Here is a 23,958-nt window from a genome sequence, read left to right on the forward strand (position 1 = left end):
ATTTAGGATATACAAATAAATTACACTATTTTCCCAGAGCAATAACATATTAATTAATTGTTATTATAATTTTTCAGTTCTAGCATCTAGAAACTGAAGTCCTGTTAATTATGTCAGGGCCTCACTGATACTTAAGTGCATCCTGGCAAGAGACCAGGACTCCAGAGATAGAAGAAAAATCTTCAGCGTTAACAGAGAAAAAAATTTTATGTTATTTCCCTAGAAATGGTTTTATATGACTATGTCAGTTACCTTTTTCTAAAACTGAGTTCTTCAAAACGTACCCTATAACATGAGACATTAACTTGATTTTTTTGGTAGTGAATACATAGTAACAACTTATTTGAACTGAGTATGGACTAAGTATGAGGAATGTGTGTGTATGTGTGTATAATGTGTGTGTTTGTTACTAAAATGAATTCTAACCACCAAATGATTTATTGTATAATAAGATTTAATCCACTGAAATCTTATACAAAACAGACATTGGTCAGATAGCATTTGAGCTCTTATTGCAAATAGTAAACATGCAAAGGAAGTTAAGCAAAAGAATATTCAAACTGTGAATGAAACATGTCGCCTGCCATATCAGTAAACAAAGGATGTTGCAGCCATTAGCCACTACCCCTTTCTTGAGGGTGAGCCCTGAAGGAGCTCAGGATGCAAACAGCAGGATGCCCACAGGCTACTGGCCCCAGATAGCTGAGGTGCGCAGCCCAGACTCTTGCATCTTCCCGTACATAGAAAAGTGCCAAATTCATTAACTTGAGATGTCTGGTTGTCTTTAATTAACAGTAATCTTTTGATGTTCTGACTACTTGGTCTTTGTTGCAAAACTCCTGTATATCCTGGTTCCTCCCTTACCTCTTCCGAGCAGTCCCTCAGAACTCTCTGAGAGGCTGTCTCCCGGGCTTATGTCCTCAGAAAGTCTACGAAATAGAACACGATTCTCAACTTTTAGGTTGTGCATTTTTTTTTAGCCGACAAAACAAAGACATAACATTACTAACTAGACCATTTTTAGAATCAAGAGAGCTCAGTCAAAAAACAATCATATTACTGCTTTACATACATACGTTTCTTTCTTATTTCTTATATAGATTTCTTACATAAATTATTGTTTCATTGGCTTCGGTTTTATAATCTTTGGGATTGAAGACATAGTACGTACATTAAGACATGATTAGAAAATGTTGGTTTCTTTGTAAATTTTCCTCTATGTGGAAAAAAAAAAGATACAAGAAAATACATGGAATGTTCACCCTGTACCTACCCACTGGCAAGAGTAATCTGGGAGTCCTGAATAGAATCCATTTGACCATCTGTTGTATGTCACACTTCTTCAACTAAACGATCATTGATGCCAAGAGACAGCACCAGATTATGTTAAAACATTTTCACACTGGACATTTGAGGCTCAGGATCTATCCATTCTGGTCCATATTCTCACTGGATGCTGCCATTTTATTTCAAGTCTAGGCAATGGGAAAAGAGGCGGAGGCACAGGAATGGTTTTTAGGCTTCAGGTTCTAACTGGTTGTGGTTGCCATGTTCATGGAAACGACTGAACACGTCCAGTTCTGTCCTCCTAGGGACCTTAAAAAAAAGAAAAGATTAGGGCACTTTTGATAGTTTCTTTCACTGGGCTTGTCAGAGGTTAGTATCAAAACAAAGATTTTCTGTAATTATTATTCAAGCTTAGAAAAAACTGGAAATAAAAATTGTTTGAGTTGGGAAAAAATAATAAAACAAAAATATTTATCCCACCCACCCTGACTACATTCGCTTTCCCAAACCTGTTCTCTTTGAAAATCCCATGGAACACATCCAAATATCTGTCAGTCTTAAGCTTTGCAGGAGATAATTTGGGAGAAAATGTCAATGAAATAAAGAGGTAGAAACTGGAGGATGGAAAGAAGCTGATGTTTTGTTAGTCCTAGAACCTCTTGTGTACTCACTGAAATTCTTCAACCTTGTGTGCTCCACCTGTTTCGTCTACTTTTATATGTGGGGTAAAATCTCACACCACTGCCCAGGATTCTTATAGTTTTATGAGGAGCCTTTTTATTGCCCTCGGAGGAGTGAAAGGGCACTTGCCAACTAAAGTCTATCTTTTCTTCATCTAGTTTCTGCTTTGGAAAATATCATAGCTTCTGATTTTATCTTTCTGGGCACATTTTCTCAATTTCTCTCTATAAATAGGGAGTTCAACCAATTTCATCATAGGGGTGCCACACAGACATCTAGACATGAGGTGAGCAAAACTTTCCCTAGTGTAGTCATCATGTACGTCCTTAGAACACTATATAGTACCTCCCAATAAACAGAATCATCATAGCAGTCCTGGTCAGCTGGTTGTCCCCAGATAGGTATCTTTAGAATCAAACCTGTGAAAGTGGGGAGAAAATAAGTCATGTTATGATGCTGAAGAGGAAAATCAACTTGCAAAGTAATTAAAATACTGTTGTAAAGTCATTCCCTTGAGCTTACATGATTACTGTCAGAAGTTTAGAAAAATTTTAAATTTAACAATATTTATTATCATCTATTATGCTGAGAGCATGAGATATAAACATATGTTTACTTTTTATGCTCACCTGTGACTAGCCCTCCAACAAGTGCTGTTCCGATGGAAGAACCTAGCGCAGCTGCCTGCATGGCCATGGCAGACCTAGGAGGCCAAAACAATTCCATTGTTTTTCCAAGCCAGCAAACAAAGCTCATCTCCCGAGGGCATGCATGCCTGCCCCTTTCAGGCCAGAGTGCATCATTACATACCAGCAAACAAACATTTGTTACAATTTTTCTTTTATCTCATATATTTATTTTCTTTGAAACTCTTGATCAAAGTTCACACATTCTTATAAGCACTTAAACAGGCACTACCTTTTTCTTCAGGAATGATGAAAAGATCTTCCTCAGATTCCATACATATGTGTTAGCACACGGTATTTGTTTTTCTCTTTCTGACTCACTTCACTCTGTATGACAGACTCTAGGTCCATCTACCTCACTACGAATAACTCAATTTCGTTTCTTTTTATGGCTGAGTAATATTCCATTGTACATATGTGCCACATCTTCTTTATCCATCCATCTGTCAATGGACACTTAGGTTGCTTCCATGTCCTGGCAATTGTAAGTAGTGCTGCAATGAGCATTGCAGTACATGACTCTTTTTGAATTATGGTTTTCTCAGGATATATGCCCAATAGTGGGATTGCTGGGTCATATGATAGTTCTATTTTTAGTTTTTTAAGGAACCTCCATATTGTTCTCCATAGTGGCTGTAGAGAATGGACTTGAGGACACGGGGAGGGGGAAGGGTGAGCTGGGATGAAGTGAGACAGTGGCATGGACATATATACACTAGCAAATGTAAAATAGATAGCTAGTGGGAAGCAGCCCCATAGCACAGGGAGATCAGCTCTGTGCTTTGTGACCACCTAGAGGGGTGGGATAGGGAGGATGGGAGGGAGACGCAAGAGGGAGGGAATATGGGAATATATGTATACATATAGCTGATTCACTTTGTTATATAGCAGAAACTAACACAACAATGTAAAAGAATTATACTCCAATAAAGATGTTAAAAAAAAAAAAAGATCTTCCTTAGAGGGTTTAGTATTTTCTAAAAATATGGTACGAGGTTCTGATTGATTCAACAACTACTTATTGGGTACTTGCTTTGTGCCAGCTTCCCTTCTAGGCACTGAGGATGGAGCAATATACAAAACAAATGTGAGCAGCCATCTCTCCTTACTTCATCCCCCCAAAAACAATTGTGATGAAATTAAAAATCAGAAAAGCTAATTTTACCATGTATTGTAGGGACAACTCACTGAAAATATTAAAGTGCATCTATATCTTAGAAGTAGTTACCTTAAAATTTAATGAGTGAAAAATTCCTTATAATTTGGGGAATAGAAGAATGTGATAAAAAGCTATAGAAATGCATAAGGGTGTCAAATGAACTAGGAGTGTGGGAATCCCCTTAGCACAGTGCCTCACTCTTCAACAGGCAATTAACAAATAGTTGAGTTATTGCAGGAAAGCAAACCATTGAAGTAGGAGAATGTGTTGTTTCTTCCTCATCCTTCAGGGAAAAGAATGTACTTAACTCATTCCTTTTTTTCTCTTTATTTGAAGGGTTTATTACTTTTTTTCTACTAAAGAAAAAATTGTATGGGTAATATATGATCATTGTAAAAATTTCAAAACCACTAATTAAGAAAAGAAGGGAAAAAGTTTAATTTCCCTCCAATCTTATCAGTATAAACATGTAAAATATAAGCAAGTATTTTTATAAAAATGCAAGCATGTCATGATACTGATTTTCCCATTAAATCTTAATGTTTTTTCATGTCAGTAAATGTAGATCTGGATCATAATTTTAATTACTAGAGTATTACACTGTACAAATATACTGTAATTATAGTTCTATAGGTTGGGTATTTAGGTTGCTGCTGATGTTTCATATTTTTAAATATGCTGTGAGAATATATCCTCTTAGGAATATGCTTATGGACTTGTCCAATAATTTCCCTAAAATAAAACCTATCTAGAAATGGGATTATCAGTAAAGGTTTATATTCTTCTTAAGGGCTTTTCCAAATACGACCTTATACAATTTATATCCCCATTTTTCCACTTTAGCCACCATTCAATATTATAATTTATTAAATCTTTATCAATTTGATAACTGAAAAATGGATAACTTGTTTTAATTTGCATTCCTTTGATTACTAGCAAGGTTGAATATTTAATATGTATTTAACTCATCTGATTTTCTTCTATTGTAAGCTGCCTGTTAATTTTACCAGAATCTGCCAAGACCTTTTACAAGGTATTAAAAGATGTTTTTGATGAAAGTTATTCCATGATAAAATAGGCTTGGAAAACACAGAGTTAGACAAAATTAACAGCACTGTTAGAGTAAAGCTGCCATAACTTGAAAAAATGTCCCTTAAGTATATTAACTTCTCCTTGTTCTATGCTTACCAAGAAACCCGATTTGCATTTTAATATTCTGAATAGACACATGTGAGTAAATAGATTTGGCTCTTGTACAAATGTATTTTATCTGCTGTGTGAAATATGTGTGAATTTTACCCACACATGTGAATGGGCCTTCCAAGGCTTGCCCCTCTCAATGCCTCCTGAGTAAATTAAGAAGTTGCTAAACCTGTATACCCAAGGATTGGACTCTTAACCATGAAACCTACCCCAAATCTGGCCACCCAGCAAGACCCAGCCTTTGAGAGCCAGACAGACTAGTTTTATTGCATCTATGGAATTGATCCAGGCATGATGCTCAAGAATTCCTCTATTTCTAATCCTGAGACACCTCTTAAGTGTGTGTGCAGAACATTTACACACTATAATACTTAGGAGTTGAACTCTTTAATTCAAACTTTTGTCACGCTTGATTTGCATTAAAATACATCAGTGTTTGGTCTCAACACTCTGTTGGGTCCTGGAAAGAACTAAAAGAAGATGTGATATTTCTGGGGTTGTCCTCCAAATTTACAAAAGTAGTAAAAAAAAAAAAACACAAAAAACAACAACAGAAGAAATGGGTCACCTATACACATGAAGAGGAAGCAAATTTTCTATTCAGTAGAAAATATGATGAAGCAAGTTTTTCAAATATTTATCATGACTGGTCTTAACATGGTAATATTTTAATCTGCTAAAATGGAAGAGAAACACTTTCTTTTCATATTATATAACTCCAGCCAGTGGTCTTGTTGAGACATCATCAAACACATTCACCTTTTCCTCATGTTTTCAATCAAAAATTGCGCATTTTTATTCCTCCTTCCTTACTCCCTGAGTGATCTGAACTCTACAATTTTCCTAGCTGTTTTGCATGGATGACATTCATTTCAAATTGTTCCAATCTTGTTGCATAAAATTACGACTCATGGCTTATGGCATCACTTCCATTCTCCTAAATTTGACTGATGGCTGTTCTTTCTCTGGCCACTTGGGGAAGAATCTAAGTCTGTTAGAGCCTAGAAGGGATTTCAGAGAATAAATAGTACAAGTCTCTCATTTTACAGATGAGAAAACTTAGAACCAGAAATGCTGAGTGACTTGTCAAAAGCCACTTAACTAGGTAGCAAAGTTGGAACCATATGCCAGTCTTTCTGATTCCCCAGATCCAAATGCTCTCCACATTATGCTAACTCATTCTTCTTTGTGTGGATTGGATGCAAAGGTTGCCAGTTCATCACATATGCCCCATATGCTTGATTTTGGTAGGACCAAGTAAAAGAGTAAGCCTACTGTAATCTGAATGTGATGATCAAATTGTCCTATCTGCAATGAGACAGTTGCCTATGATAGAGAAATTTAAATAAACACGTTAATTAAACAAAAATAAACATTAATAATGCTAGTTAAGAAACATCTTCCAATACAATTCTTTTATCTTGGTTGTGTCTCTTTGGCTTCAATAAGAACAGTACTTACGAACTGTGGTCTGGACTGCTAAAGAGAAAGCTCTCTCATCACTGGGTTTCTCTAAGAGTAAGAAAACAGCACTTGACCTTGGGGAAAAGGAAAACCCATTCTTTCACTCACGTGTCAGCTGTCTCCAAGGCTATGAACACAATGCTGGCGAGGCCTCCTATCACACCAGGTAAGGCATGTAGGTTATGGACCCCACACGTATCGTGGATCCTCAGTTTAGTAGTGAAAAATGGCTAAAATTGTAAAAAGAGGAAGCTTTATTATTTTGTTAAGTATAGAGAGCTGTGTGACTGAAGTCAATGACCATGCAGGAAAATTTTTACCTGCAGGCCAGTTCCCCATCTTTATCTGACACCTGCTTACATCAAAGAATCTGAATACACTAGTGGCAAAACTGCTCATTTCAGTCTTATGTAGATAGATTTGAAGGTGAGTGACTTTAACTCCTACTCATTCTTAACTACTGATGGTATCCTAAATCCCATGAATAGGGCTCAGAGTCCTTAATTATACAAAACAAACATCGACAACAACAAAACCTTTAATGGAACTGCCCTGAGGAAAGCAATACAAGTACGTTCAGTTCATACTGTTATAAGTAACTGATATAAAAAAAAGAAAGCAAGAAAGAGTAGAAACCACTGGAACACTGACATGTTGAATGACCCAAGGAGAGGTGCTTAGGAAAGGACTTTTCATAGCTTTTCTCTGCTGGTGGGATGTGAGAAGAAGATGGGGCAGATCCAAAGTTTGACTCAGAGTGTCTTGTTAATACTTACAGTCAGAAACTTGAACCCAAACACGCAGACCACTCCTGCAATGCTCCCAATGATCATAGCATAGTATGGGGTATTTGCCATGTCTGCAGTAGTGCCTATAGCCACTCCTCCAGCAAGGGTTGCATTCTGAATGTGAACCTGTGTAGGGCACAGAAATGTGAGTGAGGTGAGAGGAAGGAGGAGGAGTTCAGAAGGACTGTAGCAATCGTGGGTTCAGTGGATTCCATACACCACACATTCTTCAGTTGGGAGGGTTATGGATTCGTTCTTTTTTTTTTTTTAATATTATTGGGGAATGGACTTTTTATTTATTTTTAAAATTTTTATTTATTTATTTTGTTGCACTCAGCCTTAGTTGCGGCAGGCAGGCTCCTTAGTTGTGACTCAAGGGCTCCTTAATTGTGGCATGTGAACTCTTAGTTGCGGCATGCATGTGGGATCTAGTTCTCTGACCAGGGATCAAACCCAGGCCCCCTGCACTGGGATCGTGGCGTCTTAACCACTGTGCCACCAGGGAAGTCCCAGGATTCCTTTTTAAGAAGAAGGTTCTTTGTAATTTCAGAAGGCCTTTCTTCCCAGCAGTTGACACTTGGTATCCTTGTTGTAGGGTTCTTTGGTCATGCATGAGAGATCAGATTAGTAAGACCAGTGTGGAGAGGGATGTGAGGAAATCAAAAGAAGTTGTAGTAGGAGGGTGTTCTGCCTCTTTATGCAGCTTTGGAATGCATTTGTGGTTACCGTGAACTGAAAGAAGCCTGTGGCCACTGTGTGCTTTTGCAGAGTCCATGATATTCCAATAATCAAAGAGGGGATTTAGAGACATTGAAAAGTACACATTACACATCAAAGACAACAGCTTTTGCAAGTGTCACTCTTCTGAGAACATTTGAGGGTGGAGGAAAGAGTAACCAGTTTCCATTTACCAGAATTCCTCAGAAAAATCATATTCTGACTGTTCTGCCAGAGGAAGACAGGTTATCAGTGCTTTTGAAAGAGAACCACTGAGCTGTACATGTACGATTGCTTCTTTTTATTGTTTTCAGTTTTTTCTCATGAAACAATTTGTAGAGAACTGAAATACATGTCCTTAGCTATGCTTAGAAATATTTTAGTGGGACTTCCCTGGTGGTGCAGTGGTTAAGAATCCACCTGCCAATGCAGGGGACACAGGTTCAAGCCCTGATCTGGGAAGATCCCACATGCTGTGGAGCAACTAAGCCCGTGCGCCACAACTACTGAGCCTGTGCTCTAGAGCCTGTGAGCCCAACTATTGAGCCCGTGTGCTACGACTAGTGAAACGCCTCGAGCCCGTGCTCTGCAACAAGAGAAGCCACTGCAATGAGAAGTCCGTGCACTGCAATGAAGAGTAGCCCCCGCTTGAGGCAACTAGAGAAAGCCTGCACGCAGCAAAGAAGACCCAACGCAGCCAAAATAAATAAATTAATTTAAAAAAATTTAAAAAAAGAAAGTAATATTTTGGTACAATATCTTTTTTCTCCCTCAGCTCAGAAAGGAAGAGTGGCTGATCTGAGGATTATTCCTTCACTGATATTTCTTTAAGCTCTTAGTCAAGAAACTCAAAAGACTATTTTGGGGGAGATATAAAAAAAGTTTGATTTTGAAATAATTTTAGACATGTAGCAGTTACAAAAATATTGAAGAGGGTTTCCATATATACCACACCCAGTTTTCCCCAATGTTAACGTCTTACATCACTGTAGAACTAGGAAATTAGCATTGGTGTAATATTATTAAATACCTTTTTGAATTTCACCAGTATCCCCACTGATATCCCTTTTCTTTTCCAGAATCCTATTCAGGATCCCACATTACATTTAGTTGTTATTTCTTTGAGAGAAATATCTGCTGTTAGAAAATCAACTTGCATTCCCCCACTCTCTTTTTTTACTCCTGTAGAAATTCCTGTTTCTAAGAAAGATTTTCTAAGAACTTGGGGACAGTTAGCTCTATCATTAAAGAAATACGCTTCAGATCTTTCATTTTTGCATAATTATATTCCCTACTAGATTTGCCAGAGTACACATTTGAAGAATAAAGGAATGTTGTTTTCAGATTATTCTCCAAGGTCTGCAGTGTTGTGATTTGTTCGGGCAGTGATGCAGAAGTGAACTAGTCATCAGAGCAGCCATCAGGGTCGCTTAGCGAAAGTTCCATGGGGGTTAACATGGCACTTACCATATGGAGCTTGCCTCGGCTCTCAAGAAGGCTGGAGCATGCATAGGCTGTAACCACGCAGGCGGCAAGAGAGAAGTATGTGTTTACGATGGCCAGGTACTGGTTCTTTCCAGCATCAGCAATGGCCGAATTAAAGCTGGGCCAAAATACCCATAAAAAAAGAGTCCCTGTAGTAAATCACAAAAAGGGGTATTCGTTCTGAATATAGAAGGCAGTCCAGGGGAAGCCGTTTGCTTTGGGCACGGACAAGATGTCTTTCCTTCTATGCTTTGTTATCTAAGAGTTAGGGGAAAATAGGGGTATTCCCTTGCGTCTGACCAAATAGACAAGAATCAGGCAAGTTCATCCCAACTCACCAATCATTGCAAACAAGTCCGAGTGGTACACAGACTCTTCATTGCGATGCCCTTCTTTCAGGCTTGATCGATACAAGATGCCTGCTACAGCCAAACCAAAGTAGGCCCCAAAGGCATGGATGGTCATTGATGCTCCAATATCAGAGGCCTGAGGGTGGCAAAACATTCATGTAAATAGAGGTGAAACTCACTACAGGAGGGAGGTCAATGAAAGAACTGCTTCATGGGTTAAAGAAAAAGAGATGAAGAGAGAAAAAAATGTGTCAGAGAAAGGGAATAAAACAGGATCGGGAAAAACAAAAAAGTGCAAGCATTGGAGCCACACAGAACTGACTTTCAATCCTAGGTCAGGTACTTCTCTGATGTGACTTTAGTCAAATTACTCTACTTCTTTGAATCTCCAGTTCTGTAAAATGGGGAAATGTTACCCAGCTAATACAGTTTGTGGTAAGATTGAGCTGGGACCATGTTTTTCAACTGTTAGGTCCTTAGTGGGCACTCAATACATTTTAGGTTACTTTTCAAGGTTCGAGATATTCTCAGTGAAATATTATGCATTGCACTTGATACAAAACAAACATGATTTTTGCATTCACTTGACGTTACAGTAAAAGCTCACTTCATTGTAACTCAAAGACTTGAAGTTTCAAGAAGCTTCACCCTGCCATGATGATATGAAAACCAGCTGAGGGACTTCCCTGGCGGTCCAGTGGTTAAGACTCTGCGCTTCCACTGCAGGGGGCACGGGTTCGATCCCTGGTCTGGGAACTAAGATCCCACATGCTGCTCAGTGCCGCCACAAAAAAAAAAGAAAAAAAAAACCAAAGAAAAAGAAAATGAGCTGAGGTCCAAGATTCATTTGAAGAAGCGCATTTTAGGTCCCTCTTTAGGACACAATGGATTTGATCCAGTTTTCTACATTTCTTGTCTCTAGATGGAAAGTTCAGTGTGCCAAACCCAAGGCATTGCTCTGTACTTATTAAAGTAGGAAAATGATACAAATTTATTAATTTATTTAAATTTTCATGCTTGATAAACTCCTATGTACCTTTCAGGTCCAGCTTAGCTGTCACTTCCTTACATAATTCTTCCTTGATTCCACAGTCTAAATTAGATCTTTTAGGTATACTCCTTCCGAGCCGCTCTATTTATTTTTTCAAAGCATGTGTTGCAATTTACAGTAATATTTTTGTGTATGTGTGCGTGATTCTATAGGTAGATGGTTGAATGTATGATCATTTGTTGGGTGTCTGTCTCCCCCACTAGATTGTAAACCCTATGAAGACAGAGACCTTAACTATTTGTTTGTCACTGAATCACCAACACATGACACCTAGAAAGTTACCAAAAGTATTTGCTTTTGAATTACATGTTCAATAGAGGCATAAATAAAATACTGGAGAGTGCCCAGGAATATTCTATTTATTTTCCTTGGGAGAATCAATGAGATTTTCACGGAGGAGAAGAAATTTCATCTAAGCTTTAATAAAAGGCTTTGAAAGAGCTATTCAATGAGTAGTTGAAATATAAATAGGAATTGATCATTGATAGAAAATGTATTTTAATAAAAAGAGTTGTAGAGCTAGAAAATTCTGGATTTGAATCCAGATTCAGGCAAGTAAGTCATTTAGCATCTGTGATCATCAGTTTTATTGTGTATAAATAGTAACATCATAATACCTACTTTACACTGTTGTGGTGATACTGCAATTAAATAATGTTTATAAAACTCCTGGTTTACAGTAGGCACTCAAATGATGACTATGAGTACTATTTGCTATGGTATCACTGTCACCAAGGTTTGTCCCTGAATATAGTGGGCATCCAATACATGTGTTGTGATGTTCAAAGCTAGGTAAGTATCACTAGAACACTTACCCCAAATACCTCGACAACCAGATGTTCATTGACAGCAAAGACAGCAGTTTCTAAAATTGTCATGGTCAGCATTTGGATTGGACTTGTTTTTCCCAGGACAGCTCCAAAAGAAATCAGAACTGCGGCTGTACTGAAGTCTGCATTTATCATGCTGAGGGAAGAAGAAAGAAGACATTGAAGAATAATGCACACCCCACATATATGAGTTGTAATGAACTATAGCATCACCCTGTCTAGAGTTCAAGGGCCCTCTCCCCACCTGTCCCCATCAGGTGCTTCTCCTAGGCCTACTTTTATCCTCTCCCACGTCCTTGCCCACCCCCGCCTCCAATTACCATACAATCTTTAGTTGCTCTCACATTTCCTTTAACCTCCCTGTTCTTTACCTCATTTAGGGTTTTACCTTAATAAGGTAAAGGAATAATAATAACAATTTGCAAGCTAGTTCAGAGGCTGACTGTCAAGAGACTAAGCAGAGAAACAATTGCTCTGAAAACACAATGGTTGGAAAATAAGGGGTGCTCACTTTTTGATTTCAATGTGGAATTTCTCTCCATGGCTCTGCAGGATCCCCTGTGCAATAGTGCCCCACTGGAGGCCCAGAGCAGCAATGAGTAGGTTGATGCCCATACTGCTGAAGCCATATTTTCTCAAGAAGGTCATGAGGAAGCCAAACCCAGCAAATACCATAACATGCACATCTTGGAAGACTGCAAAAGAGCAGAGGAAAAAAAATCTGCATAAGGGGACCACTGAGAAAGTGTTACATCATAGCATATTCCATTTACTAAGTGCTACATCCTTTTCAGAAAACACTACAAAGGGAATGTTAACTGGGCTGCCAAAGGCTGGGTTCAAGTGCCAGCTTGGTTACTTACCAGCCAGGAGACCTTGGGCAAATTATTCAGTGTCTGAGCCTTTTCTTGGAAGACTATGCACTATCATACCAGTGTGTCTTTCATCCTCTCCCTGAAGAGTTTTCCATTACTTTCCACCTGAGGAAAACTTTGCAAAACATAGTGCAAGTATCACCCGCTCTTGCAGACTTTCCCAATATTTCCAGGGAAAATTAATATTTCCTCTTGTCTTTCCCAAACCTCAGCTTTAGCATTTGTCACATTGCATTACCATTTATTTAGCACGTATCACACTGTAATAGTTATTTGGTGAGGTGTCCATTGCCTGCACTAGATTGTGAGTTTCCCGATTGAAGGGATTAGGGCATACTCATCCTTTGCTCCCTTGAATCTGTCATAAAAGCGTGCATATAGGAAAAGAGGCAACATTGACTAAATGAATGAGCTGCTGTCTTTATCTATCAAATGTGTATAATAGGACCAGCCCTGGAAATCTTACTAGATCATTATTCAAGTCATATGGGATAATGTCTTTGTTAACACTTTCTAAGCCAACGGAAGGAAGGCTGTATCCTCTTGAGGAACAGATACTTGACTTGGTTCTGGAGATGTAGGCTGATATCCCCCAATTGTATCACGTGACTGTGAGACCTCGGGCAAGTCACTTATTCTCTGGGAGCTTCAGTGTTCTCATCTGCAATACTGCAAAAGCTATATTTCACATTTCCTGGGGCTGTAGGGAGTGCTGCCAGGTGACAGCTCTCCCTTCCCTCTGGGAAACACTCTTTTATACAGGTCACAGGCCTTCCCTCGGGAAGCCTGAGCCCAGTGACTGGTTCACATGTGCATCCCCTTGCCTCGGGAGAGGGCCACCTGAAGCTAGACAATCCCAGTCTCAGAGTTTCTGGTGGGGTCAGCTGAGGCTTCTCTCTCTGCCCAAACACTTCTGCTGCAGGTGTTGATCATAAGATACTCCCCAATAACGTTCTTTCAGGCTAATGTCGCTCTTAGAGTCTGTGACACCTTCCCTTTGGGCTCCCCTCGTCTCTGTAGAACTGTCCTGACTCTCTCCCCAACACAGCTTGCATACTACATTTTTTTCAAACTTTTCAGATTAAATCCAATCAACTAATCTGTGGCAGTGATCACAAACCCGGAAGTGGATGATGATGCTGTCTTTCCAAAGATTCCCAGTATTTGAAAAGGGCTGGTTGGAGCCGTGGGGACTTACCCTACCATCTTACTCTATGACAAATACCAGGACAGACAGAAGTTGGCATCATAGACTGAATTACGAGGTTCCTTTGGTGGTCTAGAAGCTAGTCTCACTTGTATATGAGTGCTGCAAATGTAATAAAGAGAATGAGAAAACCAGACCAAACTTGCTGATTCAGGTACACACAGTGTCATCATTGTTTCGACTCCATCCACGCAGTGAGCCTTTTGGTCATTTTATTTGTTGGTGCAACCTCCCAAGACAGTCAGTCTGAGGAGGGTGAAAACGGAAAAAGATTTCTGAAGATTCTCTCTCCTTAGCAGCTTTGAGGGAGGTCTCAGAGAGGAGAATGCTGCAGTCTTATTTTTTTTCCTAGTGCGATAATGCCTATTGGCAATAATCTGACTTATACCCGCATTCTGGATGCCCACCCTCATCTCATATCTTCCCAGAGAACTTCAGAATTGGGATTTTACCTGACCTGCCGATGGGCAACTGTCAACTAACATCAACCTATTTGATTTTGGAAATATAGGTGACCACATGCATTCATCTATTTTTACAGATTGTTTTACCACCATTTAAATTTTTTATGTAAACATTTGATTTAGATCATAGACTAAGTTGGAGTGGAGCTCAGAGAGTATGCGTGACTTACTGTTTATGATTTTCCTAGACCTTTCTGCAACTCAGTTTTCTCCTCTTTAAAGAACAGTTTGGATTAGATGAAGCCCAAAGTCTCTCCTAGCTCTATAAGTTGTTTCATTTATTTTATTTTGTTTTTAGGTCAGGACTCTAAGATCCAGAGAAGTTAGGTGAGTTGTTTATAATCACAAAACTAAAATAAAAATAAGAACCCAGTCTTACTGTCTTCACTGTGTTGTTTTCTTTTTTTTTCATTACGCCAAGTTGTTTTTCTAAACATTCTTTTCTTTTTTCCGAGAGTACTCTCGTTCCTCCTGTCATCAGCTGATTTTAAAGTGTGCAGTGACCAACTAATTAAAAAATTGTTTTAACTAATTTTGTAATGTCTCACACTGGGAGTAATAATTATTCAGATTCTATTCCCCTCTTCCTTTGTTGGAAAACCAGACATTATATAGAGGGAGGAATTTCTTGTATTAACAGTGCTCCACTGTTTCCCACCTCTCCCCCAAATCTAATTCTTGTTACTGCTTTTCGCCACAAGGGGGCTTTAAGAACCTCATCTAAGAGAGCTTACAAAGTTGAGAAGGCTCTTGACAAATAATGATTCTGTATGAAAGGTATGGATAAAAAGGTTTATAAACAGGATTATGTATTGTCTTTCATCCTGCACTAGGAATTTTTTTTTGCGGGTGGGGACAAAGGAGAGGGTCATGAGTTTAGTTTTATGGTGCAAGACTCTGCCATTAAAGGAATTAAGTATCCTCTTCATAGAAGAAAAAGGGATTTCTTTAGTGATTGGAACTTTTGTGAAGTCTTCTGATGGGTTTTAAAGACTGCCAAGACTTGTCTAAATCAGATATTCTCAGTAGCAGGCAATTTTAAAAAATTGAAGTATAGTTGATTTACAATACTGTGTTAGTTTCAGGTATAAGGCATAGTGATTTGCCTTTTTTAAAAAAATTTTTTCAGATTATGTTCCATTATAGGCTATTACAAGATACTGGGTAACACTCCCTGTGCTATATAGTAAATCCTTGTTGCTTATTTACTTTATGTATAGTAGTTTATATCTGTTAATCCCATACTCCTAATTTGTCCATCCCTGTTCCCTTTCCCCTCTGGTAACCATAAGTTTGTCTTCTATGTCTGTGAGTCTGTATCTGTTTTGTATATAGATTCATTTGTATTATTTTTTAGATTCCACGTGTAAGTGATATCTTATAGTATTTGTCTGTCTCTGTCAATTAGCAGGCAACGTTAGCCTCTAAAGTAAACTTGGCAACGTCTGGTATTTTTGTTCTATATTTTACTTCACATTTATCTTGGACTAGGGTATCTTTTAAGCCCCGATAACTCAATGTCTTTGAAATGCAACTGATGATTCCAACTCTCCCTCTCCCACCACCAACCAACAGAAAAATGAAACAGAACCTTCTTTCTCCTCTATTTCCTGTATACGCGTGCTGCCTAGAATGTCTGCCCCATCCCACCTCCAACACTTTTTCTTCTTTTGGCCACGCCACATGGCTTGTGGGATCTTACTTCCCTGACCAGGGATTGAACCCGGCGTCCTGGCAGTGAGAGTGCCAAGTCCTAACAACTGGACCGCCAGGGAATTCCCCTATACCCAACACTTCTTTACCTGGCATACTTCTAGATGACCCTCAAGCACCAGATGCTCTGCACAGTGTCGCCGGGCACAGCTGTAACGTTGTGCACGTCCCTCTGGTTTTATTTCATTTGTTTATGTGCTTGTCTGTGCCCGTTTATCATCAATTTTTCTTTGTTTCAGTGTGTTATAATCTATTACCGTCATACCATTATTATTTTTAATGCTCTATTTATCCCCAGTTTGGCTAGCTGGTGCTCTTTCAAGTAGGATCTTGTGTTCTCTTGGCACGCCCCCATTAGTCTTTATACACTTGGCTTACCTTGCTTGAGCTTTCTTTGCCCTGACCTGGAATGAGCCTCTGAGTGGAAAATGGTAGTTAGAAGGCAAGATATGGGTTCTATTTGTGCTCATTGCTTCCAGTCCTTTTAAGTAAACAAAATGAGTCAACTCAAAGGCAGCATACAGGAGGCTGGTATCTTATTGTTAGATTATAAAACACAGCATGTTAATTCAAGCATTGTATCACTTAGGATAGCAGCAAACAATTTCCTAGGAATCATTTACCCTGCACTTTTTGTAACCTTTTGCCTGTCACGTATATCTAGATTTGCTGAATCTTTTGTAATAAATGAACTGAATGAGGAATTCCCTGGTGGTCCAGTGGTTAGAACTCGGTGCTTTCACTGCCCTGGCCTGGGTTCAATCCCTGGTCAGGGAACTAAGATCCTGCAAGCCGTGCGGCGCAGCCAAAATAAATAAATAAATAAATAAATAAATGAACTGAATGATATCTGAATAAATATAGGAGCATATTCTTAAATTGAGATTTTAAAAATAAATCATCATACTAATCTGTTGCTGGTATTGAAATTCATAAAATAATTTCTAGTGCTGTGTACATTCGTTGCCAGTTTACCTATATCTTCAGTAATTCTTCAAGTGTGATCTGCAGACATCTTGGGCATCTTGGAAACACTTTCAGGGAATCTGAGGTTAAAATTATTTTTATGATAATTCTAATTCAGGATGTTATTTGACTTTTTCACTGTGTTGATATTTCCGCAGATGATGAAAAACAATGGTATAGAAAACCACTTGTACTTTAGCATGAATGAAAGCAGTGGTACCAAACTGAATTAGTAGTCTGGTATTCTTCCTGACCACACACTTGCAGTAAAAAAAGCCAGTTTTACTTACAAATTCCTTGATGAATCAGTAAAAATTATTAATTGTAACTATTAACCCTCTCATACATGTCTTTACACGTAAAGCACTACTGAAACATGATGGTTGTCTCAGAAAAGAAAAAGCACGTTTGTTATTGTTTGAGTTATGAACTGAGTGAGCAACTTTTCCACAGAACTCCATTTTTTTTTTTTTTTTGGAAAAAAGATTGATATAAACTATGGTTTTTCAAATGGGTATTAACTTTTTCTGAAAAATGAACGAAGTGATGTTATGATTTCAATGAAAAGAACTCACAGTATGCCAGTAATACATTTTGAGTTTAAAAAAAAAACCTTAGAATTCCACCAGAAACTAACACAACATTGTGAATCAACTATACTTGGTTAAATAAGAAGTAAATTAAAAAATTAGAAGTAAATTAAAAATTAGAATTTCAGAATATTTATGTCTGCCACTACAAGCTTGCCAGCTTTCTGAAACTTCTTGGGGTTTCTGGTGAGATTGTTGGTGATATTAACAAGTATCCTTTTTTGATATTATATAATGAACTATGTCAACATTTGGAGTATCTGCGTAACTGTGAATCAGTATTTTTCAAATGATCAGTGTAACAAGATCACACATGGGATCCACTCAAAGTTCAAGATAGACTAATGGGGGCTTCCCTGGTGGCACAGTGGTTGAGAGTCCGCCTGCCGATGCAGGGGACACGGGTTTGTGCCCCGGTCCGGGAGGATCCCACATGCCGCGGAGCGGCTGGGCCCGTGAACCATGGCCGCTGAGCCTGCGCGTCTGCAGCCTGTGCTCCGCAACAGGAGAGGCCACAGCAGTGAGAGGCCCGCGTACTGCAAAAAAAAAAAAAAAAGATAGACTAATGGATTCTAATGTTTAACAGAGGACATAAAGTTCATTGATGTGGTTTTAATGTCCTGTAGGCATTAAAGACCTTATGTTTGTAGAATCTCTAGTAACATGTTAACAGCCTTCAAGGAGCCTTCTCCTTAAACTTTTCTCTAGTCTTGCTATGTGTTAGCAAGGATTAGTTGACAGTCACAGCCAAACGTCATTCCTTTATCAAATTATTTGCCTCAACAAACTGGCCAACACTTTGCTGGGTGCCATGAAGGCCAAAAACCGTGGAGTGTATCTAGTTCCTCAGGTGAGTTTCTCTGGGGTCCGTCATGACATGCAATGTGATATTCAGGTGTATTGCCCACTTCCGTAGTTGTGCCCTGGGATGGGAGCAGATGCCAGGATTGTGTGATATCACCCCTTTCTCTGCATTGCATAGTAAGGAATGCAAGAGAGGAGAGAGATGAATAAAATTATATCCTATTGAATTTATTTTAAATGTAAATTAAGGTCCTACTTTATTTATTTGTGAAAAATTCATAGCTTTCACCACACTGCAACTGAGAACTGGTGAAAGTCCCTGTGAGCTTCTTAGGCAGGAAATGAGCCTCTTCTGTGCTTGAACCCCTGAACTTGGCACCGTCCATGGTGCTGGGTAGGTGCCCCCAAATGTTTGTTGACCTGACTTGAACTTTGCTTCTTAGTGAGTGAATAGTTAATAATCTTCTCTCCAGTGACTTATGCTGTTGCATAAGTTTGATGTACATCAATTGTTTGAAATGTAGGAAAAAATATATAGGTATAATTAGTATAATTGTGTGGTTTCTAGGGCTGTTCTACAAAATATTTTAACCAGTGATAACATAGCTGAACTGGAAGATTAGTACTAACCAGAATTTTAGATCTTGGGAGCCACCTTACAGAAGAGAGAACTTTTAATTGTGTATAGACTTGAGTTATGGGGAGCATTTTGAATGAGTGAAGACTGCCTTCCATGTAAAATTTCACTTTGTGTTCTGTGTAATGCCCTTCTTCTGGGCCCCCAGGGGCCTCTATTGCTTAAATTCTTCTTCCCTTATCCCGCCCCCTGCCTATGTCCTGGCTTCACTGCCCTTATAGTGAGGAAGATGTTGTGGTTTGTGTGTGTCTGTGTTGGCTGTTGATTGTTAATCATTATTATTATTGGCAACTGTGATTTGATGTTTCCTCAAAGAAGTGAAAAAGAATCCTGCCCTAGATATCATTTTTTGATCCCTCTCTTGTTTTCATGTTTGATACAGCTGATATAACAGAAAATCCTTTTAGCGATACTTTCAAGTTATAGCCAGAATTTGACCATTTCTCGGAACTTCCTCCATTATGACCTTGGTCCAGCCTACTTTCATATCTCTTCAGGATTACTAGATGGTTCTCGTAATATGACTTCCTAGTTGTTCCCTTGATCCCCTACAAACTCTTGTCTACGTAACATCCAGAAGAATGTCTTTAAAACTTAAATCATATCATACTCCTCCTGTCAAAGTCCTCCAATTGTTTATCGACTCAGAATAAAAACAGTTTGCTTACAACGGTCTACAAGGCTCTGTAGCACCCGAACTCTCACACTTCTGAGTTTGTTTTCCCTGCTTGCTCACTGCATATACTAAATACCCCAGGGCCTTTGCGCTTGCTGTTTCTTCCATATAAAATGTCCTTGTTCCGTTTCCATATAGCTTATTCTCTTGCCTCTTTTAGTTCTGTTTAATGTCACTTCGTATCAAAAAGACCTATCCAGACTCTACATTAACTGCCTTTCTCAATCAGATTTCTCATTTAAACCATGGAACAAGATAATGATTTAAGTAACTATTTTCTAGTTCTCTCAAAGATGGTACAGGATTGGTACCACTGTAGAAGCACAGAAGAGAAGTTAATTAATTGTATGCAGTGGATGCCTTGGGCTAGTAAGACTTAATTCATTCACATAACCCTGGTTGAGAAAGGCTGAAAGGATATCCCCCTGGTCCAGGTACATCTATTTTTTAAATATTGCTTTGTTTATTGCTGTGGCATTTTATTACCATGTGAGTGTGTGTGTGTTAGTGTATGGCTGTGTGCTGTGTGTATGTATAACATACAAGCAAATATATACATGTATATATTTGCTTGTATTATACACAGATATGCATATGTATATGTATATATATACACATATGTACATATGTGTAAATGCTTTTCCCCTCCCAGCACAGTACATATGTGAATATGAATATATATATACATATTGAATATATATCTATTCATATATATATATATGTGTTTGTGTGTGTGTGTGTGTATATATATATATATGGTCTGGGTTTCCCCATTGGAATGTAAACTTTATAATGAAATAGAGCAGGACCCTACGGTCCTCCCCCAATCCATGTTCTCCACCTGCCTTTTGTCTGTGGAAAAACTGTAGCCAAAGAATAAGTTTAATAGAAGTGAGAAAATGCAGAAGCAAAGAATAGCAGTCAAAAAAGACTAAATAATAATAGTTTAGTCATTAACCAAAGTCAAGGACCTTTAGTTCCTCCTCATGGGATATAGATAATATCCTGAGCCACATGCTGTGAGCTGCCTTATAGACACTGAAACCCCGGCCAGGTGGAAGAAGTTAACTACATGATGAACAGACTGTAGCCATGACATAAGCTGTCACAATTCTGAGAATTGGCCTCAACGAAATGGGAACAAACCAACCCTGGAACTAAAGACTAACAGTACTTAAAACAATCAATATGACACTGATCAGACCACTGATGACCAATATCAAGAGGACTGTCAGAGCTGACTGTGCTCTTTCTGCATGTAGCCCCCTCCCTCGGTCTGTAAAAGCTCTTGCGCCCTGATTGTCGGGGGGGCGGGGGGGAGTCGGCCTTTGGACAGGAGTCTGCCCTCCCCCTCAGCTGCAGCATCTATAATAAAGCAAACTTACCTTTCCACCAAACTTGCTTCTTTATTGGCTTTTGAGCGGCGAGCAGCCAGACCCCACTTTCGGTAATAGCAAGGGCGTGGACTTTGCTTGCTTTGTTTGCTTTGCTTTATTTACTGCCTAGAGCCTAGGACCTCGAAGATTGCTTGATGAGAATTGGGAGCTAAATAGATATTTTCTTAATGCATCATAAAATGAATGGATTTCTATGTTCCTTGCAAGCAGAGTATAAAGGTTATATGATTGCTAGGCAATTGAAAAAAATGACCATGTTTAGTAACTCTTCTCTCCAACTTGGCTTTTATCTCAAATTCTGAATTGAAGTTTTACCTATGAGTGTTGACACTGGAACTGAGAGAATTCAGCTTGAATTATGCAAATTACAGAGCTTTTGATCTCTTAAGATAACTTTATTTGAATAACACTAATCTTAGATTATATTTTTGACATTTTATTTCTATGCCATACTGCAGCTCTTCGTTTACATTTGCACCGAACAGTGGAGTCTTACAATAAAGACATCTTACTTGTTTTATCTTTGAGTAAGTTTGCTGTAGCACATGCTTGGTGCATAGTAAAAATGTTTACTGGATGAAGAAACGAAATGTACAAAAGCATACAGAGTTGAACAGAATTCTTTTCTGTTTTGGTGTTCTTGAACTTGCAAATTATAAAATTCTTTAATCAAGAACCCCTTTGGATATCTATGTAGTGTAAAGAGAACTAGATTTGTACCCTGAGTCTCTGACTTATGGTCCTAACTCTGCCCTTAACTTGCGAATGTGCATTTTGGCTGAGTCGGTTGGCAACTCTAGGTCACAGTTTCTACATGAGACTACTCCGCATTATGTAAACTCCCTCAAAAATGTGTAGGAATGAGAGAACAAATGTCATATTTTCTTAAAAAAGCTTAGACATATGCTATAGAACTATAATAAATATCGCTACAAAAATAATTGAATAAATTAATAAAATTTAACACTTAATAAATAATAAATACTAAAATTATTTGTGCCTCACTGAATAAACAGTCTATATAACAAGATTATATCACAACCTCCCTCCCTGGTTAACAAGGTGATGAATATGCCTGGCTCATAGTAAGCAGTCAGTAAATGGTAGTTATTATTTTTATACTAAGTATTTTATAGCCTGCCTGTCCAAACTTGAAACTATATCCGTTCTTTCCTCCAGTTGCCATTCCCAGGGAAGGGTCCTGCTTTTAAAATATGTCAGGTAGTTCACACGTTTCTTCTCATCTCAGAGGAACAAACGGTCTTCCTTTCAGAATATTATAAAGCCTTGAGTACATCATTTACATCCTATATCATCCTTAATACCCCTTCTTATACCTTAAGGCCCTTACATGAATTCCTTCTCAATATTCCATTTTGTTTCTACTCTTTCTCCTCCAAAGTTAACTTTGAGGCTTTTTTTTTGGGGGGGGCGATATTTTTATACCTTGCAGAACTAGTGATGAAGGGAAAAATAAGGTCATTTAGCAGCATGTAGGCAACACAAAACACTGATCAATTATTTACATTTTCAGCTTCTTGTTCTCATATTTTAATAAACACAGATTCTATCCAAACACATTAACTACAGAGACCAGATGCCCCAGCATAAACTTATAATAACCTTAGCACTCAGAACTATCACATAATTCTGTAAAGAGCTCCCATGTAGAGTGCTAGGGGTTACGGTATTCACAGACCTCACATTCTGAGAACCTAAAATGGGTCCACATTCTGAGAACCCAAAAATGTACAATAAGAAGCAGATTGCTTACTCACGAGGATACAGGTCAAGGTATCTGTCCACATCCACGGTAGGTGACTTGGTGCTGTTGGGCTGCTGGGAAACGTTCTGATCCGTTTCATACTGAACAAATAATCCAAATAAAACAATCATGGCAACTTCCAGGCCAATGGCCATGAGAGGGAACGTGAACCTCATGTTTGTGGCAAAGGACAGAGGCACACTGAGGGCTTCGCGGTCTGTGGGAGGTTGATAAGGACAGAAGGGCTGCTCTGTGTGTAGAATTAGGCTGCATGCTCAAGGCACTCCAGTGACATTGCAAGAAAAAAAATGGGCAAGACTGGTGAAAACGCCCCATCCACTGGAGTGAATTATGCTCTGTAATCAAACTGTTGTAAATGCTGGTTTGAAGAAAATACAATATAGATTGAAAGAAGCCAGCTGATGGAAATGATCTATTGCACACAGTGTCTAGACTCTTTTTTCCCCTTTTTATTACATTTTTAAATTAAAAAATTTTTTAATTAATTTAAAAACTTTTTATTGGAATATAGTTGATTTGCAATGTTGTGCTGTACAACAAAGTGAATCAGTTATACATACACATATATCCACTCTTTTTAAGATTCTAGTCCTGTGTAGGTCATCACAGAGTACTGAGTAGAGTTCCCTGTGCTATACAGTATGTTCTTATTAGTTATCTATTTTATATATAGTAGTGTGTATATGTCAATCCCAATCTCCCAATTTATCCCTCCCCCAACTTTTCCCCTTGGTAACCGTAAGTTTGTTTTCTACATCTGTGACTCTATTTCAGTTTTGTAAATAGGTTCATTTGTACCATTTTTTAGATTCCACATATAAGTGATATCATATGATACCTGTATTTCTCTGTCTGACTTACTTCGCTCAGTATGACAATCTCTACGTCCATCCATGTTGCTGCAAGTGGCATTATTTCTAGTGTCTAGTCTCTAATGTAACTTTAATTCAGCAGAAACTTGCTGCTAATTGTATGACAGGCACTGAGCTGGGCCCTCTAGGAGACACAAAAGTAAGCAAAGTATAGAAGGGGTCTATTAACTTCCTTGAGGAAGTTAATCTAGTTGGGAAGACAGGAATGTAAGCAAGTGATCGTATAAAAACAGATAAGTAATGTAAGTGTTCGTAAAAGTATTGGGGAAC

At 38.5% G+C, this 23,958-nt stretch overlaps 1 protein-coding gene across 1 annotated transcript; it reads right to left on the reverse strand.

Annotated features, from left to right (window-relative positions):
* Window positions 1-255: 255 nt before the first annotated feature.
* RHAG (Rh associated glycoprotein) lies at window positions 256-22,971 on the reverse strand. Its single transcript, XM_012532194.3, has 10 exons — window positions 22,809-22,971; window positions 12,213-12,396; window positions 11,687-11,837; window positions 9,809-9,956; window positions 9,453-9,619; window positions 7,257-7,394; window positions 6,589-6,710; window positions 2,598-2,671; window positions 2,314-2,387; window positions 256-1,596 (listed from the first exon to the last, which is right to left on the reverse strand). Exons 1-10 carry the CDS (start codon window positions 22,969-22,971, stop codon window positions 1,516-1,518), a joined length of 1,302 nt encoding a protein of 433 aa, XP_012387648.1. The 3' UTR covers window positions 256-1,515.
* Between the last annotated feature and the right edge of the window lie 987 nt (window positions 22,972-23,958).

Source organism: Orcinus orca, chromosome 10 (genome assembly GCF_937001465.1).
Source record: "Orcinus orca chromosome 10, mOrcOrc1.1, whole genome shotgun sequence".
Taxonomy (NCBI): Eukaryota; Metazoa; Chordata; class Mammalia; order Artiodactyla; family Delphinidae; genus Orcinus; species Orcinus orca.

Excerpts from the sequence above, each read along its gene's own strand:
- RHAG (XM_012532194.3), bottom strand. The coding sequence starts at position 22,971 with ATGAGGTTCACGTTCCCTCTCATGGCCATTGGCCTGGAAGTTGCCATG. Across the intron at positions 9,620-9,808 it reads GGACTTGTTTGCAATGATTG|GGACTCTTTTTTTATGGGTA; the intron begins GTGAGTTGGGAT and ends GATTTACTACAG. Across the intron at positions 2,672-6,588 it reads GCCTTGGAGACAGCTGACAC|GTCTGCCATGGCCATGCAGG; the intron begins GTGAGTGAAAGA and ends TTGGCCTCCTAG.